General features: G+C 47.7%; 1 protein-coding gene across 2 annotated transcripts in view; it reads right to left on the minus strand.

Annotated features, from left to right (window-relative positions):
* The window catches only part of LOC147701484 (transcription factor Spi-B-like), a 35,593-nt gene that overhangs the window by 12,836 nt on the left and 726 nt on the right, over positions 1 to 22,031 (minus strand). For both annotated transcript variants that reach the window (XM_086930160.1, XM_086930161.1), the window contains exons 2-4: positions 5,932 to 5,959; positions 2,144 to 2,231; positions 397 to 584 (exon numbers count right to left, since the gene is read on the minus strand). In XM_086930160.1, coding sequence (XP_086786286.1) covers positions 397 to 584; positions 2,144 to 2,231; positions 5,932 to 5,959 — 304 coding nt within the window. The remainder of the gene's footprint in view (positions 1 to 396; positions 585 to 2,143; positions 2,232 to 5,931; positions 5,960 to 22,031) is intronic.

Below are 22,031 nucleotides of genomic sequence, written 5' to 3' on the forward strand. Positions count from 1 at the left end.
GGAGCTCCTTTGGGATTGGATGAAGGTTTCACCCATCCCAGGCACCGACCCCCTACCAGTGAATGGACTGAAACTGGCTTGCAGGGTGTTGAAAAACTAATGGTGTCAGTGAAACTGGCCAACTACTTGGAGGTTGTCTTTTAAGCACCCTTGGCCAAAACTACAGCAGGAGCGATGTAGGTCAGTGACTAAGCAGGTGGCATATGCCACGTAGGCTTTTAATTATAAGAGCAAGCACCACCGCCTTTGTTCTGATCAGTAGGACATGCCAAGTTCTAAATCATTTATGAAAAATCACAATGACCACTTAACGGAGTTGATTCTCTATTTCACACAGCATTGACGTAGAACTGGAGGCCTGTCCGTAGCATGCCCAGAGTTTTCGCCTGCTCTTACCTGGGTGTCATAGGTCACTTCTGGCATTGAGCACAGAGCCTGTGCCACCCCCTCCTCAACCTCCGCTTCCAGGGTGTAGGGTTGGTAAATACTCTGCATGTACGACACATTCTGCAAAGCGGTCAGCTGTCCATTTCCGGATACATCATAGCTGGGCTCCGGCTGCTCCATCCAATTCAACAGGAAATCTGAAAGAGAAGAAGCAGAGGCATGAGGCCATATCTGTCCCAGAGCAAAGATGTGAGATAATATCTGTACAGGACAGGCACGTGAGGTCATATCAGTTTAGAGGCAAAGATGTGGGACCCTGTCAAAGCCTTAGCAGAGGTGTGAGGCCATATCTGTCCCAGAGCAAAGATGTGAGATAATATCTGTACAGGACAGGCACGTGAGGTCATATCAGTTTAGAGGCAAAGATGTGGGACCCTGTCAAAGCCTTAGCAGAGGTGTGAGGCCATATCTGTCCCAGAGCAAAGATGTGAGATAATATCTGTACAGGACAGGCACGTGAGGTCCTATCAGTTTAGAAGCAAAGATGTGGGACCCTGTCAAAGCCTTAGAAGAGGTGTGAGGCCATATCTTTGCAGAGCTGAGGTGTTGTATTTTATTATTGCTTTATCTTTTGGAACAACACCTCGCCATGGGACGACGCATGACGGCCTGGGGATCTTGGCCCACCACACCTCCGACAGACCACGCCCACAACCTCTGGATCATTCTAGACAGCAAGCTGTCCATGAAGATATAGGTCAATGCAGTCTCATTGGCCTGCTTCCACACCCTACGCATGCTCTGCAAGATATTCAGGTGTCTCCCGGTCACCACCAGAAGAACTGTCACCCAGGCCCTCGTCACCAGCAGACTGGACTGCGGGAATACTCTGTACGCAGAAATCACCGCACTCCTCCTGAAGAGACTACAGACAATACAAAACTCAGCCGCAAGACTCATCCTCGACCTCCCCAGAAGGACCCATATCACACACCCACCGCAAGAAGCTTCACTTGCTCCTGAACCAGAAGAGATGCCAGTTCAAGATGCTGACCCCTACACAACGAAGGACCTACATACATCAACAAACATCTGTCCTTCCACCAACCTATAAGACACCTACGATCTGCTTCCCTCTTCCTCACAGACACCCCCCTGATCGGCTGAACCAACAGCAGAGGACGTTCCTGATGTCCAAGGCATGGAACAACCTCCCCCTGCACTTCAGGACTGCCCCATTCATCCAGCAATGCAGGAAAGAACGTAAGCCCTGGATGTTCAAATGAACAAACCACTGTACAGCAGCCAGCTTCTCCAGTGCCTTGAGACCCTCACGGGTGATATGCTGCACTAAATAATGGTCTGATTGATTTACAGTAGATCTGTACTAGGTCAGATGGGAGAGAGTACATCTGTGCTGGAGAACAAGTGGGTTTGCCATTCACCTGGGGCACTAAAATTCCTGCCTCTGTGTCCCCTCCTCTTATACTGGGTGCCTGTGGGTGCCCCTTTTACGGAAGACACCATCAATGTGTGGGATCAGCAGCATATCAAAGGATACTCAGAGACAAGATAAAGTAAGGTCAGACCTCCTCTGTTCCCTCCTCCCTCCCTTCCCCGTTCTGGAGAAAATTGTACTCTTGTAAAAAACGTCAACAACTTTCCAGAACGGTAATCATTTGTATTTCTTTTATTGTTGTTACTTTTATAAAAACTCAATAAAGACAATTAAAAATAAATCGAGGCCTGCTCTTACCTGTCTGAGTGTCTGGATGAGAGAGGTACGACAGTGTGCTGGATTGTTTGCAGATAGAGTCCATGTCATAGATCATTCCATCCAAGTACTGAGGAGAAAAAGAGTCATATCAGTACATTAGGAGACCCTCGCAGGTGATGGTGCGCTTTACAAATTACATAAAATAACATAATCCTGGGCGTTGTGCAAGGCCACCCAGCATATGCTGTTTGAGAGACACCTCATGACGGCAACCTGGCTCCACAGAGCCTTTCGATCCAACATTGGATCAAAGCCTCATACATGGCCGGAAGAAATATGACTATAACACACACGAAGGAGTAGGGAAATGAAATACAAAGGTGGCACATGCTTAGTAAAAAAATACTGCCCTCACTCACAAAGTTGTGGCATGCTTCATCATTGGGCTTGCTTCAATACACCCTTGCACAGACAAACGCCTGGGGTGGAGCAAAAGGGAGGGGAAAACAATGCAAACATGAAAGTTGGGATCACTGAAGTAAAGTGCAGTGAAGGTTAAAACTAGCTCAGAAGTGTCCCCTCTCGAAATGTTATTCCTGGGCCCACCTGCTAGGTCTGAAAATGTGACACTTTGGCAGTAAGGAGGGGTGAAGGAAACCTTTATCTTCTCCTATCACCATCATCCTTCACGTTTTTAGACCTAGCTGGTGGGCCCAGGAATGACATTTCTAGAGGGGATACTTCCGAGCTTCCTGAGGTGCAGGGGGAGGTTGTTCCGTGCCTTGGCCGCCGAGTGCTCTTGGTACTCCTAAAGCCAGGGCATCAACAGATAGGAACACAGTAGGGCAAATAAGAAACACAAGCCAGCAGCCCTTTGCAGTCTATGTACCCAGCTATCTGAACAAATACCTGTGTCCATCAGGTCCGCCCCGTCTGTGTTCCAATTTAGGAAAGACTCAGCTCTTCCACGACTGCTCTCAGAACCCATCTACCTCTACCAAGCATTGTTGAATGTACCTTGTTTCTCACTCGACTGCCTTCTGCTAGGCTTGCGCTATAAAAATATCAAGAGGCTTATTTAAAAGCCCTTTATGTCACGGGTGCATCACTTTTACCCATAGTAAAAGTGACACACTGGTGGCTCAAGGTGCTAGTAAATAAGCCCCTAAGTGTATAACTCCAAGGAGCCCATACAGACTAACTAGGGCAAACTACCTAGGTCTAAAAAGCTATCTGCAGCTAGGAGATAGCAAGCAATTCACCCTGAGCTTTGTTGTCAAATATTTCCAAGTAGTCTATCATGCAGTATATCCAGTTGTCAGCCTATACAACCGGTAATATCACACCAACTAATCCAAACTCCCTTGAGCAGCTAGGAGGCACTGAAAATCTATCTTAAACTCAAATATACAGCGAATATTGCAAAACAATATTACTCTATATCACACCCTTGCAGGCATTCCATACTGCAACCATGCAACTAGGTGATACCACACAAGCTAATCCAAACTCACCTGAACAGGTAGGAAATAGATGGTGCCTAATGCAACTCAACTACATAGCCAATTAATACCCAGCAATCAAATTAGAACACATTCATAGAACCAAGTTATAACAATCAATCCAAAATTCACCCTATACAACCAGGTGACTGCAAAAAACGTAACCCAGAATCATTTGAACAGCAGGAGATACAAACCAGTCGATTTCAAACTCCACTGCAAAGCCGAATTATACCAAGCAAACTACCTCAAACTCAACCCAAGAGCCAGGTGATAACCAACAGTCTATCTACAACTCAACCATACAAACAGGTGACACTGAGCAAACTAATCCAAAATGACCTGAAAAAGAAGTAGATATCATGTAGCCACAAGCAGCCTACACAAAGCCCAAACGCCTAGCCAAATAATACCAAACTACCATAAACTCAATACAACTATATGATGATACCAGTCTATTACACTCACTCGCACAGCAAGGTGATATCAAGCAGTCTATCCAAGCTCAACTTCAAAATACAAACTCAAACACAAAGATGATGCAAAGCATCCATCATACATTTTTCTGTAGAATCCAGTGACACTAAAAAAATTGAACTGAGCTCCACCAAACAAACAGGTGGTACAAAGTAGAGTATCCCAAACAGAATGATATAACTTGGTGATAACAAGCAATATATCCGAAACACATCTGTACTACGAGATGCCAACTAAACTAATCAAAACTCAAACATACATCTATAGGATCTAAAACCAGCCTTTCCAGACTCAGTTAATTTACCAGATAATGCCATTCCTACACTAAACTCAACACCACAACAAGGTGACACCAATCCATCACACTCACCTGCACAACAAGGTGATATCAAGCAGTCTATCCAAGCTCAATCTCATAATACAAACTCAAACATTTAAGTAGGTGATACAAAGCATCCATCATAAGTTTGTCCGTAGAATCCAGAGACACCAAATAAACTGAACTTAGCTTCACCAAGCACACAGGCAATACCAAGCAGACTATCCCAAACTGAACGATACAACGTGGTGATAACAAGCAATATATCCGAAACACATCTTTACTAGATGTCAACTAAACTAATTAAAACTTAAACATACATATCTCTGATCTAAAACAATCTATTCCAGACTCAGTTCATTTACCAGGTAATACCACACCACCTACACTAAACTCAACGCTACAGTTGGTAATATCAAACAATTTACTCCAAACTTGTCCAAACACTTATGTGATAGCAGCATACAATAAGCACGCACCTAGGTTCTATCTCCCCTGAAGTGTTGCCAGGGTATACCAGGCAGATTACCTCAGGCTCAATGTCATTGCCTGCGACCACCTAGAAAGCAACCATATACTGAATACGACTGCCAGGCACGGAACATACAATGTGTCTGGACCCTGTTGTTAAGTGATTCATGTCCCATCATCGCTGGACCTCAGTTCACGCTACTCAGTCATCTGTAGATGCCATACGAGATATTCTGCGCCCACTGCTTCTTTCTATTGATATTCAGTGCCAACACCAATGCTTTATTTATGCTGCAGTCTTATTTGACGCAGACAATGCCTCGAATCCCTCGCATATAGGGGCACATTTACTATTATTTCTTGTAACGCGGCACAGCAAGGGAACTTGCCCTGTTGCGGGAAAGAGAGCAGTAATGCTCCTTATTTACAAAGATATGGAAAATTTCTACTCTCTCCTTGAGCTAATGCACTATGTGCTGCCTAGTGCCAACATAGGCACCCTTGCTCCATACTACCAGGGTGCCTGTAGTATGGGCAAAACAATACTTCGGCAGCACACATGGAAAGAGGAAGTAACAAGGAGAAATAAAGATATTTCGCCTCGTTATGCCTCTGTCAAGTTGGCGAACATTTTAGCTCAAACCCTGGTTTGCAAGTCATTGTAAATCTAGGTTTGCATCAAAATACATGGAGGATGTATGGTAATGCCCATTCTCCACCCTTGGAACACCTACTCAATGCAAAGTGAAGTAAGGTAGCGCTATGCACTGTATTGCAATAGTAGCTTTGATTAGCTCAGTAAATTCCCAAAATTATTTTGCATCGGGGCTGCGCCACAAAAGTGACGCTAAATCCTAGTAAATCTGGGCCATAGTTTTGCTGCAGACGCGCTTCACGCAGCCCTACTCTGGGATAAACCTCTTTCGGCTTTTCTTGCCAGCTCAGGAAGGCTGACATAAGTTACACAACCACAATCGGAGCACTCTCTTAGCTACCATAAAAGCCACTGGGGCATATGCCCCCTATCAGCATCGGAGACAACAGAGAAAGCGACTTACCGAGTTGGCAAAATGGGAGCCGTCGAACCTGTTGAATCAGAACAAAAACAGCAACATGTTAGAAAGAGGCACGATCGAGGAAAGACAACTCATCAGTGAAGCAGTGGAACAGCTTTAATTCAAAAGAAAGTGTGGCGTCAGTCATGGGACAGTGAACGAGACATCGACTGCGAGGCACCTGCGCCTTCTAAGCACTGGCATTTGAAGGAGGTCTGCTGTCGAAATGTGACGGCACGAGGACACACACATTTTGTTTACTAAAGGTATTTATGTAGGTCAGAAACAATAAGCGAAAGTGACGGAGGCTGAACCTTTACAACAAAACTGGGGTTGGCAATCCAGCTGGTGACGTGAGCAGAGTCTGCACAACTCTTGAAAGACAGATTTCACCTGTAGTCTTACCAGATAAACGTCAGCTATATTTACCCACTTTATCCACGATGTAGTGCTTTATTAAGTTTAAGTATCGAAGTTTAGTACAATCCTGGAATATTCCTTTTCACTGAGAGCAGACCATTTAGAAGCAGGCTGAACAGTTGCGCCAATGAAATGAATATGTAGAGGTCGGTTCAAAGTTCATTGGGGGTCTGACGCCATCTCTCTGAGTTACATCCAATGGCGATGTGGAATATGCGATTAGGAATAGGAGAGTGAGTTTAACTGTTTTTATTAGTCACAGACTCAGAACCTAATCTAATCTGGTTCTCAGATTGGCCCCAGTTGACTGCTGCTTCCTCTGTAATGGGTTATTACTATCTTAATACTTACAATCTGCCCGGGGGTGTGGGTTGTTTTCCTTGCAATTCTTACATTACAAAGCCTCTGTCAAGTGTTGAAAATGAAGCTGTGGACAAGAAGAGACTGTGCAGGGATGTGTGTGCTCTTGAATCTCCCCTTGGTGACTTGGCAATCACTATCTGGGTCTTGTTGCAAACCTTTCTTAATAATTCTGTTTTAGGAGTTTCTTGAAGTGTTACTGGTTAGCCTCAGTACTTACTTGCAGATTGAGAGCATCCCAGATTTTTGGCCTTGAACTCCTAATGCTCCGCCCCTTAGTTCTCCAGTTTCATTAGTTGCTATGGATCTAGAGTTTGTTTTTTGATCGCATCACTAGCTGCTACATAACTGGTCACAAACCTGAAGGTGTTCTCATCCTCTGTCCCAGTAGGTCTGTGACTGGTGGTCGGTATTTAACTTTTATCCTGAACCCTAAAGGGGGACTTCTTAAGCCGATGTGTTTTGTTTCATCTTCTAAAGTTAAGAAACAGGCACAGCACCTGATTTAAAATTTTCTGGAGTTTCTTGTCAAGGTTAGCATAGACTACCAATTTCAATTTAGCGCACTCCTGAAGCACATGTTCAGTAGATGTGACGTGTTGTAAGTACTGTTTAAAGCACCACCAACCCGGAGATAAATGATGCCATCTGCCTATAAATACAGGTACTAGGAGCTGATTCAAACCAAATACACCACACATTCTCCTCGACTTTGTTTCCAGCGGTGGAGTACAATAACTCAGGGTGGCTGTCAGATGGTGCAAATACAAAAACCACCAATATGACCTCTTCTGATTTAAGTTGGCCAGGTCTTTGGTGCAAGACCATTGAGGGATTGTCTTCTTAAGCACTTGTTTAAACTGATCTTTGAAAGTTGTTATCCACCAATCCATACTGTGAGCTGGTTTTCCAATTCAGCTGTGGTAGGACAATAATGGGGCGACCCTGTGTCCTTCAGAACCTGGGTATGGATAAGTAAACGAAAACAATGGTTCTGTCGGGTTTTCCAACCATTTCTTATAAGAACGCCTATTATTGAAATATTATTCTGTAATCATAAACATTTGTATCTCAGCTATCCAGGCTTATAGAACACATAGCAGATAGTAATACGAGTGACACAAATTACTGTCTACTATCTTATAAATAAATTAAATCATTCATATATATTTACACATTTGTAAACAAGGCTGTCAACACGAGGTGAGGTTTGTAGATGATAAGTGATCAAGTGACATTTGTGCTCAGTGCTGGTGTTTAGTGCATAATATTTACAGCGTGCTTAAAATATGTACATGGGAAAGAATAGGTCAGAATTTTAGGAAACAACAATGACCCTGCTGTGTATTAAATATTCCTAATCACGCAGAGCCTTGGTCAATCTGGACCATGCGAGGTCGTCGACGTTTCAACCCAAACTAAGCTCCATTAGGTAGTCAAGGCAGGTTTTCATCAGGACAAAGAACGAGGGTAGGGGGTGACAGCCAACAAATAACCAGATTGACTCCTGGTTAATCATACATCTTATGGAGCCTGATAGTACGATCAAAGTTAATTAGACCAGGCGATGTGAATGTAAGCGTTTTGGTTGTAGCAGAAAGGGAGGATTCAGTGCTGCCAAGCAGGGACAGGCAGGGACAGACAAGCCGTCCGTCAGCAGGGTAGATAGCCCAGCCATCTTTAAAAGGCCTTTCACAAAAATGTGTAGCAATCTGCCAGATTTAGTCCCTTTGAGGTCTTAGAGGAAAGGAACCGTACCCTCCTTCTGCTATTTTTACCACCCCTGATAATTCCAATCTGGATTGGACTAACTTTTCTGACACCTGGCGTCGCTTTTAGAATTGGGCCTCCACTTGTATCTAGCCATGTTTGTTTGTTTTGGGCCCTGACAACATAGATTACAGTAATCCAGCCGATCACCATGGATCCTGTGAGTTCAATTCCATGTCTGGATTCCAAGAAAGGCAGAATTTCCCTCAGTGGTCAGAGCTGAAAGTTTGGTAGCCTTGAGAATTTATTAGAAGTAAGAAGGATTGACCTTCTGTACTGGATCCAGAGCTATCCTTCGTGTGGTGGGATACTCGAGTGGAAGGACTCTGTTCTTGTTGCCACCCATTCGCAGGATCCCTGATTTGTGCCATTTTGGCAGTTCTCTTTTATCGCGCAGGCAATGGGACCCAAGTAATCCGAAGCACTGTTCTGAATCCCTGATTCGATGCAAAGCTCCAGCTTCTGCCACACTGTCCAGTACATCATCGGGAGAGATAGAGAAAAAACCCTTGGTGTGGCCCAGTACCATCCAGCCTACTCATGTTGGGGGTTGTCTCGCATAGGGTCCTGGGGGTTATGCCCTGTAGGTACGAGAGGAGGCATTACCAGAGAGAGAGAGGATTTTGGAAAAACACATTTATGGTGAGCTAGCCAACATCACCCAATGTGTGCGCACACAAAGACACACACACCTCCCCTCTACCTGTCCTTCAAAAGGCCATCAATTTGCAGATACAGATGAAAATAAGAATCACCTTTTTTCACGGTTTGTCTATCCACGTGGAAGTGAAATCCCTTGACAAGAGAAGGAAGCTTAAATATTTCTAGTACAATGGGCTTTGCGAGGAAATAGTTTAATTCGAAGATGAAGAAAATATTAGAAATGATGACAGAAGTGTTTTGAGACACATAGCTGCCAACTAACCCTGTGTATTGAGGGTGCCTTTCTGCCAGGTCTGTCATTTTACCCAAAGCACTGAGCATTCTGGGATTTGTAGTTCATTATTGCCAGGATAAGGCCTCAAGTCCGAGCTTGCTTTTAGAAAGGGCATGGAAGCTGAGCTCGCATGCGCCTCAGAAGGCCTTGCCTGGCCTCATTGTACCAGAACCATAGGGGTTGTGAAAGAGATATCACGTGCCTGTGCCCTTGTATCTAACGCAGGAAATAGCATCATTCATCTTTTGACTTGTGACGTCGTGCAAGTGTTTTAAATATTTTTTTTAATAAGAAAGCAAAGCTGCAGCATTTTAATACACACACCAGTGGTTACTAAGGGAACTAGCTGCAGAGAAATACGTTTTCTCATTTAGTAACCAGATGTGGGTTTATCGCGTTTGGATAGCGGTCGATAATGCTGGTAGGTGCCAATATACGGCTAACTAACGGGACTCCCTTTGCACCACTGCGCTTTCCAAGACACTCAATTTAACGAAATCCTAAATCCCACAAGCCAGGCGTACAAGTGGTAATTGCTAAAACTACACGTGAAGTGAGCATTACTCTCGTCCTTGGATGTCGCCAAAGAGAGGCCTAGAGTTGTATGGGCCGCCGTCCGCATGGCGAGGCGGGCTTCATGAAGCAGAAGGCCCGAACCTAGGGTCCCACGGTGAGCTGGGCGTGCATTCGGAGCACGTGTCTGAGAGCCCGACCTTGCTGCAGGGTGCAGACCCTGGCCGGTGGGCGCCTGCGGACGGAAAGCTGTGAGCCGTGACTCCTAGAAGACGCTTCAGCCGGAGACACGGTGCCTGGCCTCGCCCCCGGCGCAGTCAGGTGGTGAGAAGTTTCCTCACACCCACACCAGAGCCCCCCATGCTCTGGTCCTCGGGGCCCGCTTTGCATATGAGGAAGGCGGAGGTTTCATCGCTGGATTACGGTGACAGGCAAACAACAATCTGGGGCCTGGGCCAGCGAGAGACGCCCGACTCTGGGAACAAGCAGAAAAGCAACAGTTTGTCGTTTCTATAGGTTAATGGGTCAGTGCGCTTAGTGCAGTGCGCGCAGCAAAACACACTCAGGAATAAAACGAGGACTTAAGTATTTCTGCAAAGGCCATGAAAATATATACCATCAAACCAAGGAAATATTAACACGTGCCCAGAACTTGGGAACCGGTGATTATGCTATGAAGGTATATTATTAATGTGCATGCCCATTCGCCACCCTTGGGTCCCCTCCGGAGGCTCAGGTGAGGCGCATGCACGCCTCCAGGCACCTATAACAAGCTGCCATCCCGGCAGCAAGAGCTCTACGGAAGATGCAGCAGCATGAATAAGGTTCTGGAAGATGCCAGTTCAAGCTCCTCAAACACGCCTACAAAGCTCTCCATGACCTATTACCTGCCTACATCAACCATCGGCTAAACATTCACCAACCCGCCAGACACCTGCGCTCCTCTTCACTCGCCCTCGCACCGCCTCCCGCATCCATCGCAAGGAGCTTCTCCTACATCACGACCAAGACCTGGAACAACCATCCCCAGCATCTCCGCACAGCCCCCCGCTGGCAGGCTTCAGAAAGTGACTCGAGACCTGGCCATTCCACGGAGGCACAGGGTCCGGATACCCCGGGGGTGACGGTGCTGTGCTCTACAAATGCTGTTTGATTCATTCATTGGTTGCATCAGAAACCTTCCGCCCCCTGACACATCTGTCATTAGACTCGAGTTAGAAAATATTCAGCAATCCTGAGGCTGCTAGACCAGTGCATCCCAAACTGTTTAGAACCACAACCCAAAGCGTAACTAAAGCATTGTGTGGCAGCGCACTGTCACATACAGACAGCACATTTTCCATTGAAACTGCCACTAAATTTCCACAGAAAGGCAGCTTTACTGATGAAACTATAGTGCACACAAATGATAAGGTGTGAAGATCGGATTTCTGTGAATATCTATACTTTGTTTATTACCAAGGGCCTTTTTATGATGTGGGGCGGACCATCGTGGATACGACCTGAAAGCTGAATTACGATGCTACTGTACATGGTGCGGTCGCAAGCTCCCTTTCCTGCATGGGAGCTTGCGCTGTGGTCAGAAACCGGCCGTAGCACAAGCTCCCATACAGAGAAGGGAGTTTGTCTTCAGCCCTGCACTGTGTGGCAGGCACCACACGGTGTAGGGATGAACAGGGGGGCACCATAGGTGCCCACTAGGCCACCAACCAGAGGCCGCTGGTTGAAGGGGGCCCTGCTAGGGGCACCCAAACTCGCTTTCCGACAGGCTTTCCATGTCGGAAAGCCCGGCATGGTAAGCCTGCCAGAAACCGCCACCCTGACCGCCTCCCCCACCCCCTTCCCCAGCACCTTGAGACCCTCACGGGTGAGTAGTGTGCTTTAAAAGCCTGATTGATTGATTGATCATAATCCAGATGGCGTAAAACGCCATCCATATGGTTTATGGGCTGGTCTCCGACTGCTCGGCAGGAAGCCCGTCGGAATCTAAGCTGGAATGACCAGCCGGTTTCACTTCCGACTGCCTAAATTGTAATTAGGTGGTCGGAAGTGAAACCGATGATATTGGTTGGAAAGCCTCCAACCTCGGAGGCTCTCCGATCGAGACCGTGATCGGGCCTCAAGTGTCTTGATTTATTTTGATCCTATTAAAATCTTTGTTTCCATCACACTTCAGAATTACCAAAAGATTAGCTTCATTTTTACTTTCCTAACTGATGAATTTTACAGTTCTTTGTATTTACATTTAGTTCTGTGTTACAAAAAAATTACATCATACAGCCTTTTCTTTCACACTACCTATACACCAGGAAGATTGTCACAAAATTAGCTTTACTTTTCTTTTATAACTCTGACTGAAAAAGGTAGAGGAAATGGTAAACACAAAGCCCATATTAAAAAAACATAAGCAGCAATTTGCCAGAAGACATGGCCTGATATTTGAACTGTTTTTGAAGCGCAGGAAATGTGACGAGATAAATACAGAATTTAAAGGCATCTTTACTTATTACTTGAACTTTCACAACCCATCAAAAATCAACATGTGACCCACCAGTGGGTCGCGACCCACAGTTTGGGAAACAATGTACCAGGTTGAACGATATATGAGGTCCACCCCTAGACTCCAGTCATAAAAAATACACATCAGCCACTTGTACTAACACACTGCAGGGACCGACCAAGCCTACGTGCACATACAGAGCACTGCTGCTTGGGGACTTCATGGTTGCCGTGTTAGCTTGGCTGGTCAAGCACGATGCACTGTCTTCCGTGGTCTCAAGCTCTGTTCCGTGGCAGTTTCAGACACGATCTCCGCCCCCTCGCTTAACTCCACGCCATCTGGTAAGAGCTCAGAATAACGGAGGGCCCCACAGCAGCGGTGCGAGTAACAGAACAGTTGGTTCCCTCATACGTGGCCCAAACTTGCAGATTTCAAGTTCAAGTTCAGGAATTTGTATAGCGCACTACTCACCCAGAGGGTCTCAAGGCGCTTGAGGGAGGGTGGGTGCATTACTTATCGAATAGCCAGGTTTTTAGTTGCTTTCTGAAGGAGAGGTGGTTCTGTGTAAGTCGGAGGTGAGTGGGGAGACCCGACCCTCTCACACCTGACTCACTCTTGTGGCTCAATCACGCCTAGTGGGGTCTCCTTCTTTCTGGTACTTGAGGGAGGTGGGTGGAAGTTGCCTAAAATTTAAGCAAATTGCATTGCTTTGAGTTACTTTGTGTCAAGGGGCGTCCTGTGGGTAATATATTACACTACCGCTCATAGTGTTTGTTGCAAAGCCCTATCTACTAACAATGTAGGCAGGGCTTCACACCCAAAAAGCGACTCCGCATTGAGGCAGGTGCAAAGTGGTATTTCTCCATACTTTGCATATGGGCTGCACTATGGAAGTGCACCCTGCATGTACAGAAGCTTTGCTAGACTCATGCAGCCACCTTCGCACTGTGATGCAATGAAGTGTACGTGGTACTAGGCAGCCTGAGTGTGCCAGCACTTACGAAGAGAGCCTCAGTACCATATCTGTAGAAAAAGCCATTGTCTTGCTTTCTCCCTTTCATACAACGCTGCACAGATGCGCGTGAAATAAAGGTACATTTACCCCTTTTCTGACTCTGGTTGTACTGTTTTTTTTCTTTAAAACGTCGCCGTGAGCACTGCAGATTCCTCAAAGGGCTTCATTACAAAAGAATTTACATTGTAGGCATTTAATTCTTTCTAAAGCAATAGCTATGGTCTACGTATCCTAATTTTTGCACCAGGGTTTATTGGCTTACTCTGAGACCTACAACCCTGCAAGTGTAAAAACTCACTCCACAGTGAATTTCATACATTATTTGATGGCCTGGTCATTTTTTCAGTACACAGTTTCCATTCACAGCTTTCCTGTGCACTGATGTGTCTAGGGTGCACACATGTACAAAACATATGGGCATACTTTGTTCCGCTCTGTCATTTTGCACACGCATAATTCAAATGTATGGCACAAGAAAAAATAGATGTCAGCAAAAAAGACTTGCACGTGTGTTTGATGCAACTAAGACATGCAGAAAAGTAGTGTGCATCTGTAACCTTTCCGTGGTGAATATTCACCAGCACTGGGATATCCATGGAGGTACGAATGCCAAGTGTTCAAACTTATAGCTCCAAAAAGCATCTCTGCCAGGTGATGTGGGGCACTGAAGCTCTGTGTCCTAGCCTCTAATGTTATTCTTTGTTACTCTTGGGCCATCCTTTTAGTCCCATTCCTTTATATAATGAGCTGACTTCCTCTCAACGTGAAACTCCACTTGCACCCAAGCTATGGGAACTGAATGGTGGATTGCTGGGCCGCCAAAGGAGCCCACACTGTTACCCTTCCTACCATGGGAGATAAACTGTTGAGACGCAGAAGGTAGCAACGCCTGATCATGTTAGATAATGATGGCGCCCCATGCAAAGCACGGAACAAGGACAACTGCGCCAATTATATCACTCTGAGTGCCATGCCTACCCTTTCAGAGGGTGCGGATGGGCGATCTCTTAGACCAGCCAACTCACTGTGATGGACTAGACCATCTACTGCTCTGAGGCAGGGGACCGCAGACGTACAACTGCCCCAGTGGGAGCCATTGCCCCATTTGGGATCCATAGGTAGATTGGTTTCTCCGAGCAAAGTATCATCTGAGAAGGAACCAAGTTCATGCCCGACGGGGAATAAGAGTAATTGCACTCAAGTTCTCCACATTGTACCACCCCCTAGTTGTGGCCTCAGACAAGGATGAGAAAGAAAGTGAGCAACTGAGAAGGTGGTTGAGCAGAGGAAATGCCACGCTTCTACTCACTTTCCCCCAACTTTGACACCAGAGCAGCGAGAGGAATGTAAGCCCGCTTGGGGCCGTTCTCTGTGCTGTTTTCTCTGACACTGGGATAGACACAGTAAGTCTGCCAACAACAATGACACTGGTTTCAAAGAGCTGGTCAAGTGCAACACCTGCTGGATGTCTGCTCAGGTTCAGGAATACATTAGCAGCATCCATCCAGATGCTGTATCTTTTGGTTAGTGAGTCCTCACCGAGCCCCTCGGCTAGTCCCCTGGGTCTGCTGTCAAAGGAGGGGTGATGAGGGAACCACAGGGGGCTTACTGGTGCCACTAGAACTGGCAGCAGCTCATTGTCAGAGCTGATGAGCTCATTGTTAAATTCAGTGTTCAATTTGTTGAAAAGCTGTAGTTTAATCTTCGCCTACTTTTACATTGCTGTTACACTTGATGTAAAAGAGAAGGTGGTGACCCCAGAGAGCCGGTTCATGTTTAGGGTGATTCCTTTTTAGGCTAAACCCTGTGATGGTAGCCTTGAAGACAGCAGTTTTCAGTGACATTTGGACAGATCACCAGGTTCACCTCAAGAAGGTGCTGTGGGCACTGTAGAGATTTATCTCGTGATCAAAGCTACCAAATCCCCGATTGGCAGAGGTCCATATTTCGAACCAGGTGGGTGATGAAAAGACAGAGCCTACCAGATGAAAGATCCAGGCACAACTATTCTGGGAAACCCCCTGTCCCCCAACTCACACCCATATGTTGGCATCCTTGGGCCTCACTAATTACTTTCAGAACCGTTTAAAAACCAATTTGACCAATTGAAAAGAGCTCTGTGAGGCACCAGTCGTGAGAATGACGGACATCCATTAGTCCTTCACTGTTCAACATGGCATCGCTGACTGTGGGACTGGCGCTATATTAGCCCATTCCAACAAGAGGGTTAAGAGCACCCTCTGGATTTTGCTTGTCATCGGATCCTGCTTGGGAAGGAGCTAAGTGGTCTAAGCTTTACAATTGTGTCAGTGACCCCCCCAACCTCCCTTGATCATGCAGGTAGTGCAGTGGTAGAGCACCCTTTCAACAATGCTGACATTGAATACTGAGCTCACAGGTGGACCGCGAGGCCTTTGTTGACCTGGGCATTGACCATCAACTAGACTTATGGAGGGAAGCCAGCACCTGTGAATTGTTGATCCCCAGGTTTTACTTTTAAAGAGCCATCAGATAATGCATTATGAAGACTCAGGGAACTCCTGAAAGCTGAGGACTTCAGCCAGAGGACGGAAGAGAATTACAAGTGGTCACTGAACTGCAGAACAAGGACCCTACCTAAAACCTATATTGACAATAGCCTTTGAAATGTTAAACCTCGAAACACCAGCCTATACCATTCTTATTTTAATTACTCTGCAACTTTTCAGTGTACTAAGCTTCCCTGGACAATCACCTTCTGTGTCTGACTCACCCTTCACACCACCTCCCCTGACCTAGGCCTTGGCTGATTGGCCGAACTACCAAGGAGAGTCCAAGCGGTTTTGGGGACCCAGCTTCCACTATAGACCCAGTGCCCAGCAGACTGGTCAGTGGGACAAACCTGCAGTCTCTCATTTTGATACAACTGTCTGGTCCTTGCAACCTGTTGAGTGAAGGGAAATGCCTAAACGGTGCAGTATGGCCCTGTGGCCCAGTTTGCAGCATTTTATGAAACATTGGAAGGCTGTGTCTGCGCAGACGTGCAGCCTACATATTATGCTAAAAGGTGTTTAAAGGTCAATAAATATAGTGTGGCCCTGTGCATTGGTCTGTATTGATTTAGAAAGAATCCAAACCTTCCTTGGGGGCTGCAGTGTTCTGTGTTTTAGGCTATAGTGCACTGAAGCCCACTTTGGCTCTTTTGCCTTTTTGCCCAGCCTGCAGTGCTTCACACACCTACACTGGGTTGCAACATTGGATTCCCTTGTCACATTGTATGATACTACACACAGCGCTGTGAGGCAGCACGGGTGCAGTGCAACCCTATGCCCAAGCCTGCAGTGCTTTAGTAGCCTCACAAGACTGTGAGTACAGCACGGGCCTGTTTCTCAGTTGATAGTACATTAAAGCTTTAGAGGGCGCTCTGGGGCAGTGCAGTCCTTTGTCACATTCCACGTTGCATCACACTACCCCCAGGGTGCACTAGGGCCTGTCTCTTGGCCTACAGTACTTTAGAAATTAGAATGCAACCCAAGACTCTCTGGGTGCAGCACAGGCCTGTGTATCAGTGAAGAGAACATTAAAGCATTAGGGGCTATGTCAGGCAATGCAGTCCTTTGTCCCACTATATGGTAACTCAGAAAGCATCACACTGGCCTGTGTCTAAGTCTACAGTACTTTACAATCCATGCCAAGCCTCTGTGGGTGCAGCACGCGCCTGGGTCTCAGGCTGCTCTGTGGGTGCAGTGGGGCCGGTGTCACACCTTGCCGTGTTTCGAGCGGCTCGACCATGCCCTATGGGTACTTTAGGTGTTTCGTGTGACAGTGAATTAAACTCAGCTGAACGGGATTGCCGGCCTCGCTGGTAAGTCCGCCCTTGCTGCGTGACAGTCGGAGGACATGTGATTTCTCTCCAGACGGTGGAACAAGTTGCTCCACAGGAAGTGTTTACTAATCTCTCTGGGGACAGATGGGTGTTTGAGAAACACACTGCAAGTGGATGACAACTGTTCACCCTCATCCCCCTCCCCCCCCCCCCGCCCATTTCCCGTCTGGGATGTGACCACATTGCCCCAGTCTTTCGGGTGCACCCGCCTGTTGGGAAATATCCCTAATTCATAATAGGCCAGTCCGGCATCTCTTGGCGCCTCTTCTGTCACCGTTTTGCGTCGAGGGGGCCCAGGAAAACACCCGGGGTGCTGTCTGTCGTTGGTGGCGGGAGCGGGGCTAGCTGTGCTCAAACCTCATTAGTGGGTAACCCAGGGCCTGGCTGAACCCGGCGACGGGCATTAACAGGTTGTCCAGACTGGCCTGAGGACCAACCTCTATTTTGGAGAGTGAACAGGGTGTGCCGGGTTGAGGCTAGAGAGACCCTGTTTACTGCCATTAACAGGTTATCCAGACTGGCCTTAGGATGAACCTCTGCCTTGGCACCTTGAAATTAACAGGGTTGGGCTGATGTACCTCTGTTTCAGGTCTTTGAGGGTGAACACTGCTTCTTTGAGGATGGCTAAGTCTGGACAGAGGCAAAACCTCTCTCTGACGTTGCACAGGGCTGCACTCAGGTTAGCATCTGTCTCAGGTTTTTGAGGCTGAACAAGTCTGGGCCAAGGTGGCCCCTTTGTCTCGGGCCTTTGAGGTGCAATGGGGCTCCGTTGAGGTTGCCCTTCTCTCTGAGGTATTTGAGGTGCAATGTGGCTGGGCTCAGATTGTACCTCTGTCTTAGGTCCCGTGGGGTTGAGCAGGGCTTTTCTAATGTGGCTCCTCTGTTTCAGATCTTTGAGGCCAACGAGGACGAGGCTGCAGTTGCCTCAGGACTTCAAGGCTAAAAAGAGCTAGCCTGAGGTTGCACCTCGGTCTCAGGTCTTGCAGGCCGACTGGGCTGGGCCGAGGTTGTACCTCAGCCTCAAGCCTTTGATGTTGAATAAGGCTGGGCGGACTAACATTGCACCTCTGTGTCAGGTCAGAATATGGTTGGGTCGAGGTTTCATCTGTCTCAGGTCTTTACGGTTGAGCATGGCGGGGATGATACTTTGCCTCTGTCTCGGGTAATGAGGTGCTGGTGCTGTAAGGCTGTGTTGTGGTTGTACCACCGGCTCTGGTCTCAGGAGGTTGAACAGTGCTTGCCTGAAATGTTCCCCTGCCTCAGATATTTGGGGTAGTCCAGGGATAGAATGCTGCGTCCTCTGCCTCAATTCTTTGAGGTTGAACAGGCCTGAGAGGTTGCCTCTGCCGCGTGTATTTGCAGGCTGGCCTCTGGGTCCGGTCTTTGAGGCTGAACATGGCTGCCCTGGAGAAGCTTGGCTGTTTCAGGCCTCATGAGGTGGAGCAGGACTTGGCTGAGGGTTGCAACCTCTGCTCACTTTTCTGAGGTTGTCCTGGGAGCTGGACTGACGCTGATGAGTTTTACAGAGAAGAGTCCGCGTCACGGGTCACAGAGGTGGCTGAGCTCTATGTGACGACGTTGTTAACTTTGAGGGGTCCTTCCCGCGCTAGAGCGCGCGCGCACATTGTTTACCCTTCACGGCGCAGCAGAGACAGACGCCTCTGGTACACACTGGCGTGCACGTGCAGGGCAAGCACGCGTTGCTTCTGAGGCTGCGGCCAGGGCCACGCGCCTGCCATGCAACTCCAGGGCTCAGACTTGTCTGACACAACCCTGGGGCACCCCGGGGAGGACTGGAGGTGCGCGTGGACACCTCTGCAGCCAGGGCCGCGCGCCTCCCATGTAACTCAAGGACTCACACCTGTCTGACACAACCGCGGGGCACCCCGGGGAGGACTGGAGGTGCGCGTGGACACCTCTGCATGGGGCACACGAGGAGTATAGTCAAGTGGGATGAAAAAACTGTGTGTGGGGGGAGGGGTCTCTCAAAGGGGCTTGGACGATGTTATTAAGGGAGAGGCCAGGGCTACTGGCTTTGTCAATGGCTGTTAGTTGCATAAGATAAATGAGCAACAACTGTGGCTTCCTTGTATATAATATTGAAAATGCTTCAGTTCTGAAATGATGAGACTGTGAAAGAACTATATCGAATGTCCTTAAAGTGACATAAGAGGCAGTGAAGCGAGGTACTGCTGCAGAGTTAGGCCATTTTTCTCACCATGAGGGTGAGGGCAAAAACAGAGAGCTCGATAAGACCCGTCGCAGCTCAAGCTTTTTCGAACTACCGGTGCTGAGCACTGGCAGGACCTGGCCCACTTAAAGCCCTGAGAACGAGTCTTTGTAAAGCCTATTGTGAGCAATAGTAGATTTATAAAGCGCGCGCATGTCCCTTAGTTGGCCGGAGTTAACCCTCTCTGCGCCCCAGCCTCGGTAGCATCTCACTGTGAGCTGTCCAGGCGTGAAGCTGCGCTTAAGCGGCGAGTGCAAAGTCGTCTCATGATGACCCCTGTGGGAAACGAGCAAACGCCCATCCCGAGGGCCTCACGCATGCTTAGACTAGGCGCCGATCCGATCTGGGCAGGGCAAGGGATGAAGGGACACTACAGCACACCTGGGTACCCCTGCAGCAACCTACGGGCTCCTCACTTACTTCTGCTCCTAGACTCGTCCTACTTGGCGCCCTCCGTCTCCCTGGCTGCGCTCCGCACCCATGCACGCCTCGAACCCGGACACCTTGAACCCTGCGTTCTGCTGCACATTTCGGTGTAGCACCGGGCGGCATCCATCATATACAGCTCGCCTCTGCGCCCTTCCTGCACATCTCGAACTCTGGGGCATATTATCAAGGACCGGTGTTAAAATTATCGCCGTTTGCCGATAATGGGTTTGATAATACGCCCTTGTTAATTCCCATATAAGCCCATGCTGACATCAGAACATGGGATTCTATAGGAATTAACAATGGCGTATTATCAAGCCCATTATCGCCGTGTTATATTTAAAACCGGTCCTTGATAATATGCCCCCCTGTCCCTGGCCTAATAACGAACATTGCACCATTTTACACACCCCAATACCCTCACCCCCGCTTCACACCTCGGACCCTGCACCCTTTATGTGCACCTGGACAGCTGCTCTCCTATGCCCCTCGGTGCCGCCGCCATACGTGCACATCTCGACCTTTGCACCCCGCTGCGCTCTTTTCTGTTTATGCCCCATGCACATGTTGACCTGTTTCCTTTCGACACTAACACTCTCTATCTCTATGCAGAGCGACACATGCATGGACCATTGCAGCCTTTCTGCCCTGCACTCATCACCCTGCGCCCTTGCGAATCTTCACACGCGGCCAGCACGCGCTCTGTCTACCCCATGCACACCACCCTGTACCACCGTCATACACCCCTGCATACATCACTCATATGAATCTGTTCGCCCTGTGTATACCCCTGCTCCCCGAACACCCGGTGCAGCATCTATGTACACAAGACCTGTTGTACCCTTCCTTATGCACCAACGGCACATACACCTTGCCTGTCCTCCCATACCTCTACAAACTCACTTACACCCCCGAGTACTACTCCTGTACCCCCTCCTTCAGGGTACACCTCCCATACCCCCCAGCACATACCTTTCACGTATTCCTCCTGAACCCCTACACACATTTACGCATTCCCTGTACTCCTCCTGTACCCCCACATACACCTTCCTGGCACTCCCCTGCACTCTAGCACGCATCGTTCCTGTACTCCTCCTTTACACCTTTCAAACACAGGGACGCATTTACGGTACTCCCCCTGTACCCCCGCTTTTAACTTCCCCCCACTTTTAACTTCCGCGCGCTCCTCCTGTACCTGCACTTTCCCTTCCTGGTCCTCATCGTACCTCTCTACGCCCACATACCTTTCCTGTACTCCTCCTGTACCCCTAAGCACACACACACGCCTTTATCTATACTCCTCCTGCAACCATATAACCCCAGACACCTTTGTTGTACTCCTTCTGTACCCTTGCAAACACGCATACACCTTCCCCGTGCTCTTCCTGCACCCCTTAAATGTATGCTTTCTGTACCATATATGCACACACCGGTACTCTCGTGTACCACTACAGGCGCACCTATAGCGTTGCTATACTCCTTCTGTGGCTTTACACTCGCTCCTCCTACTATACCACCACATACACCTTCCCAGTACTCCATATATAGAGTTGTGTGTGTGTGTGTGTGTGTGTGTATATATATATATATATATATATATATATATATATATATATATATATATATATATATATATTATATATATATTATATATATATATATGTGTGTGTGTGTCTATACACACATGTGTGTGTCTATATGTATGTATATACGTGTATGTGTATATATACATATATATATATATATATATATATATATATATATATATATATATATATACACACACACACATATATGGACACACACATATTTATTTCCTGTACACTTTCCCTGCACTCTCTCCCGCACACATCCCATGCCAGCGCTGCTGTACCCAGATGTGCTCGCACACCTCTTCTGCACTCCTACAGGCACACACCTTCTCTGCACTCCTGTACCCCTGCACATCTACGCTTCCTTCGCCAACTGAAGCCATGCACTTAACTTCACACGAGCACCCATCCTCTGCGAGCTACACGCTGTACATCTCCTGCTCCTCCCCCCCCCCCCCCCGCGCCCCCCACC

This window comes from Lissotriton vulgaris, chromosome 7, assembly GCF_964263255.1.
Source record: "Lissotriton vulgaris chromosome 7, aLisVul1.2, whole genome shotgun sequence".
Taxonomy (NCBI): Eukaryota; Metazoa; Chordata; class Amphibia; order Caudata; family Salamandridae; genus Lissotriton; species Lissotriton vulgaris.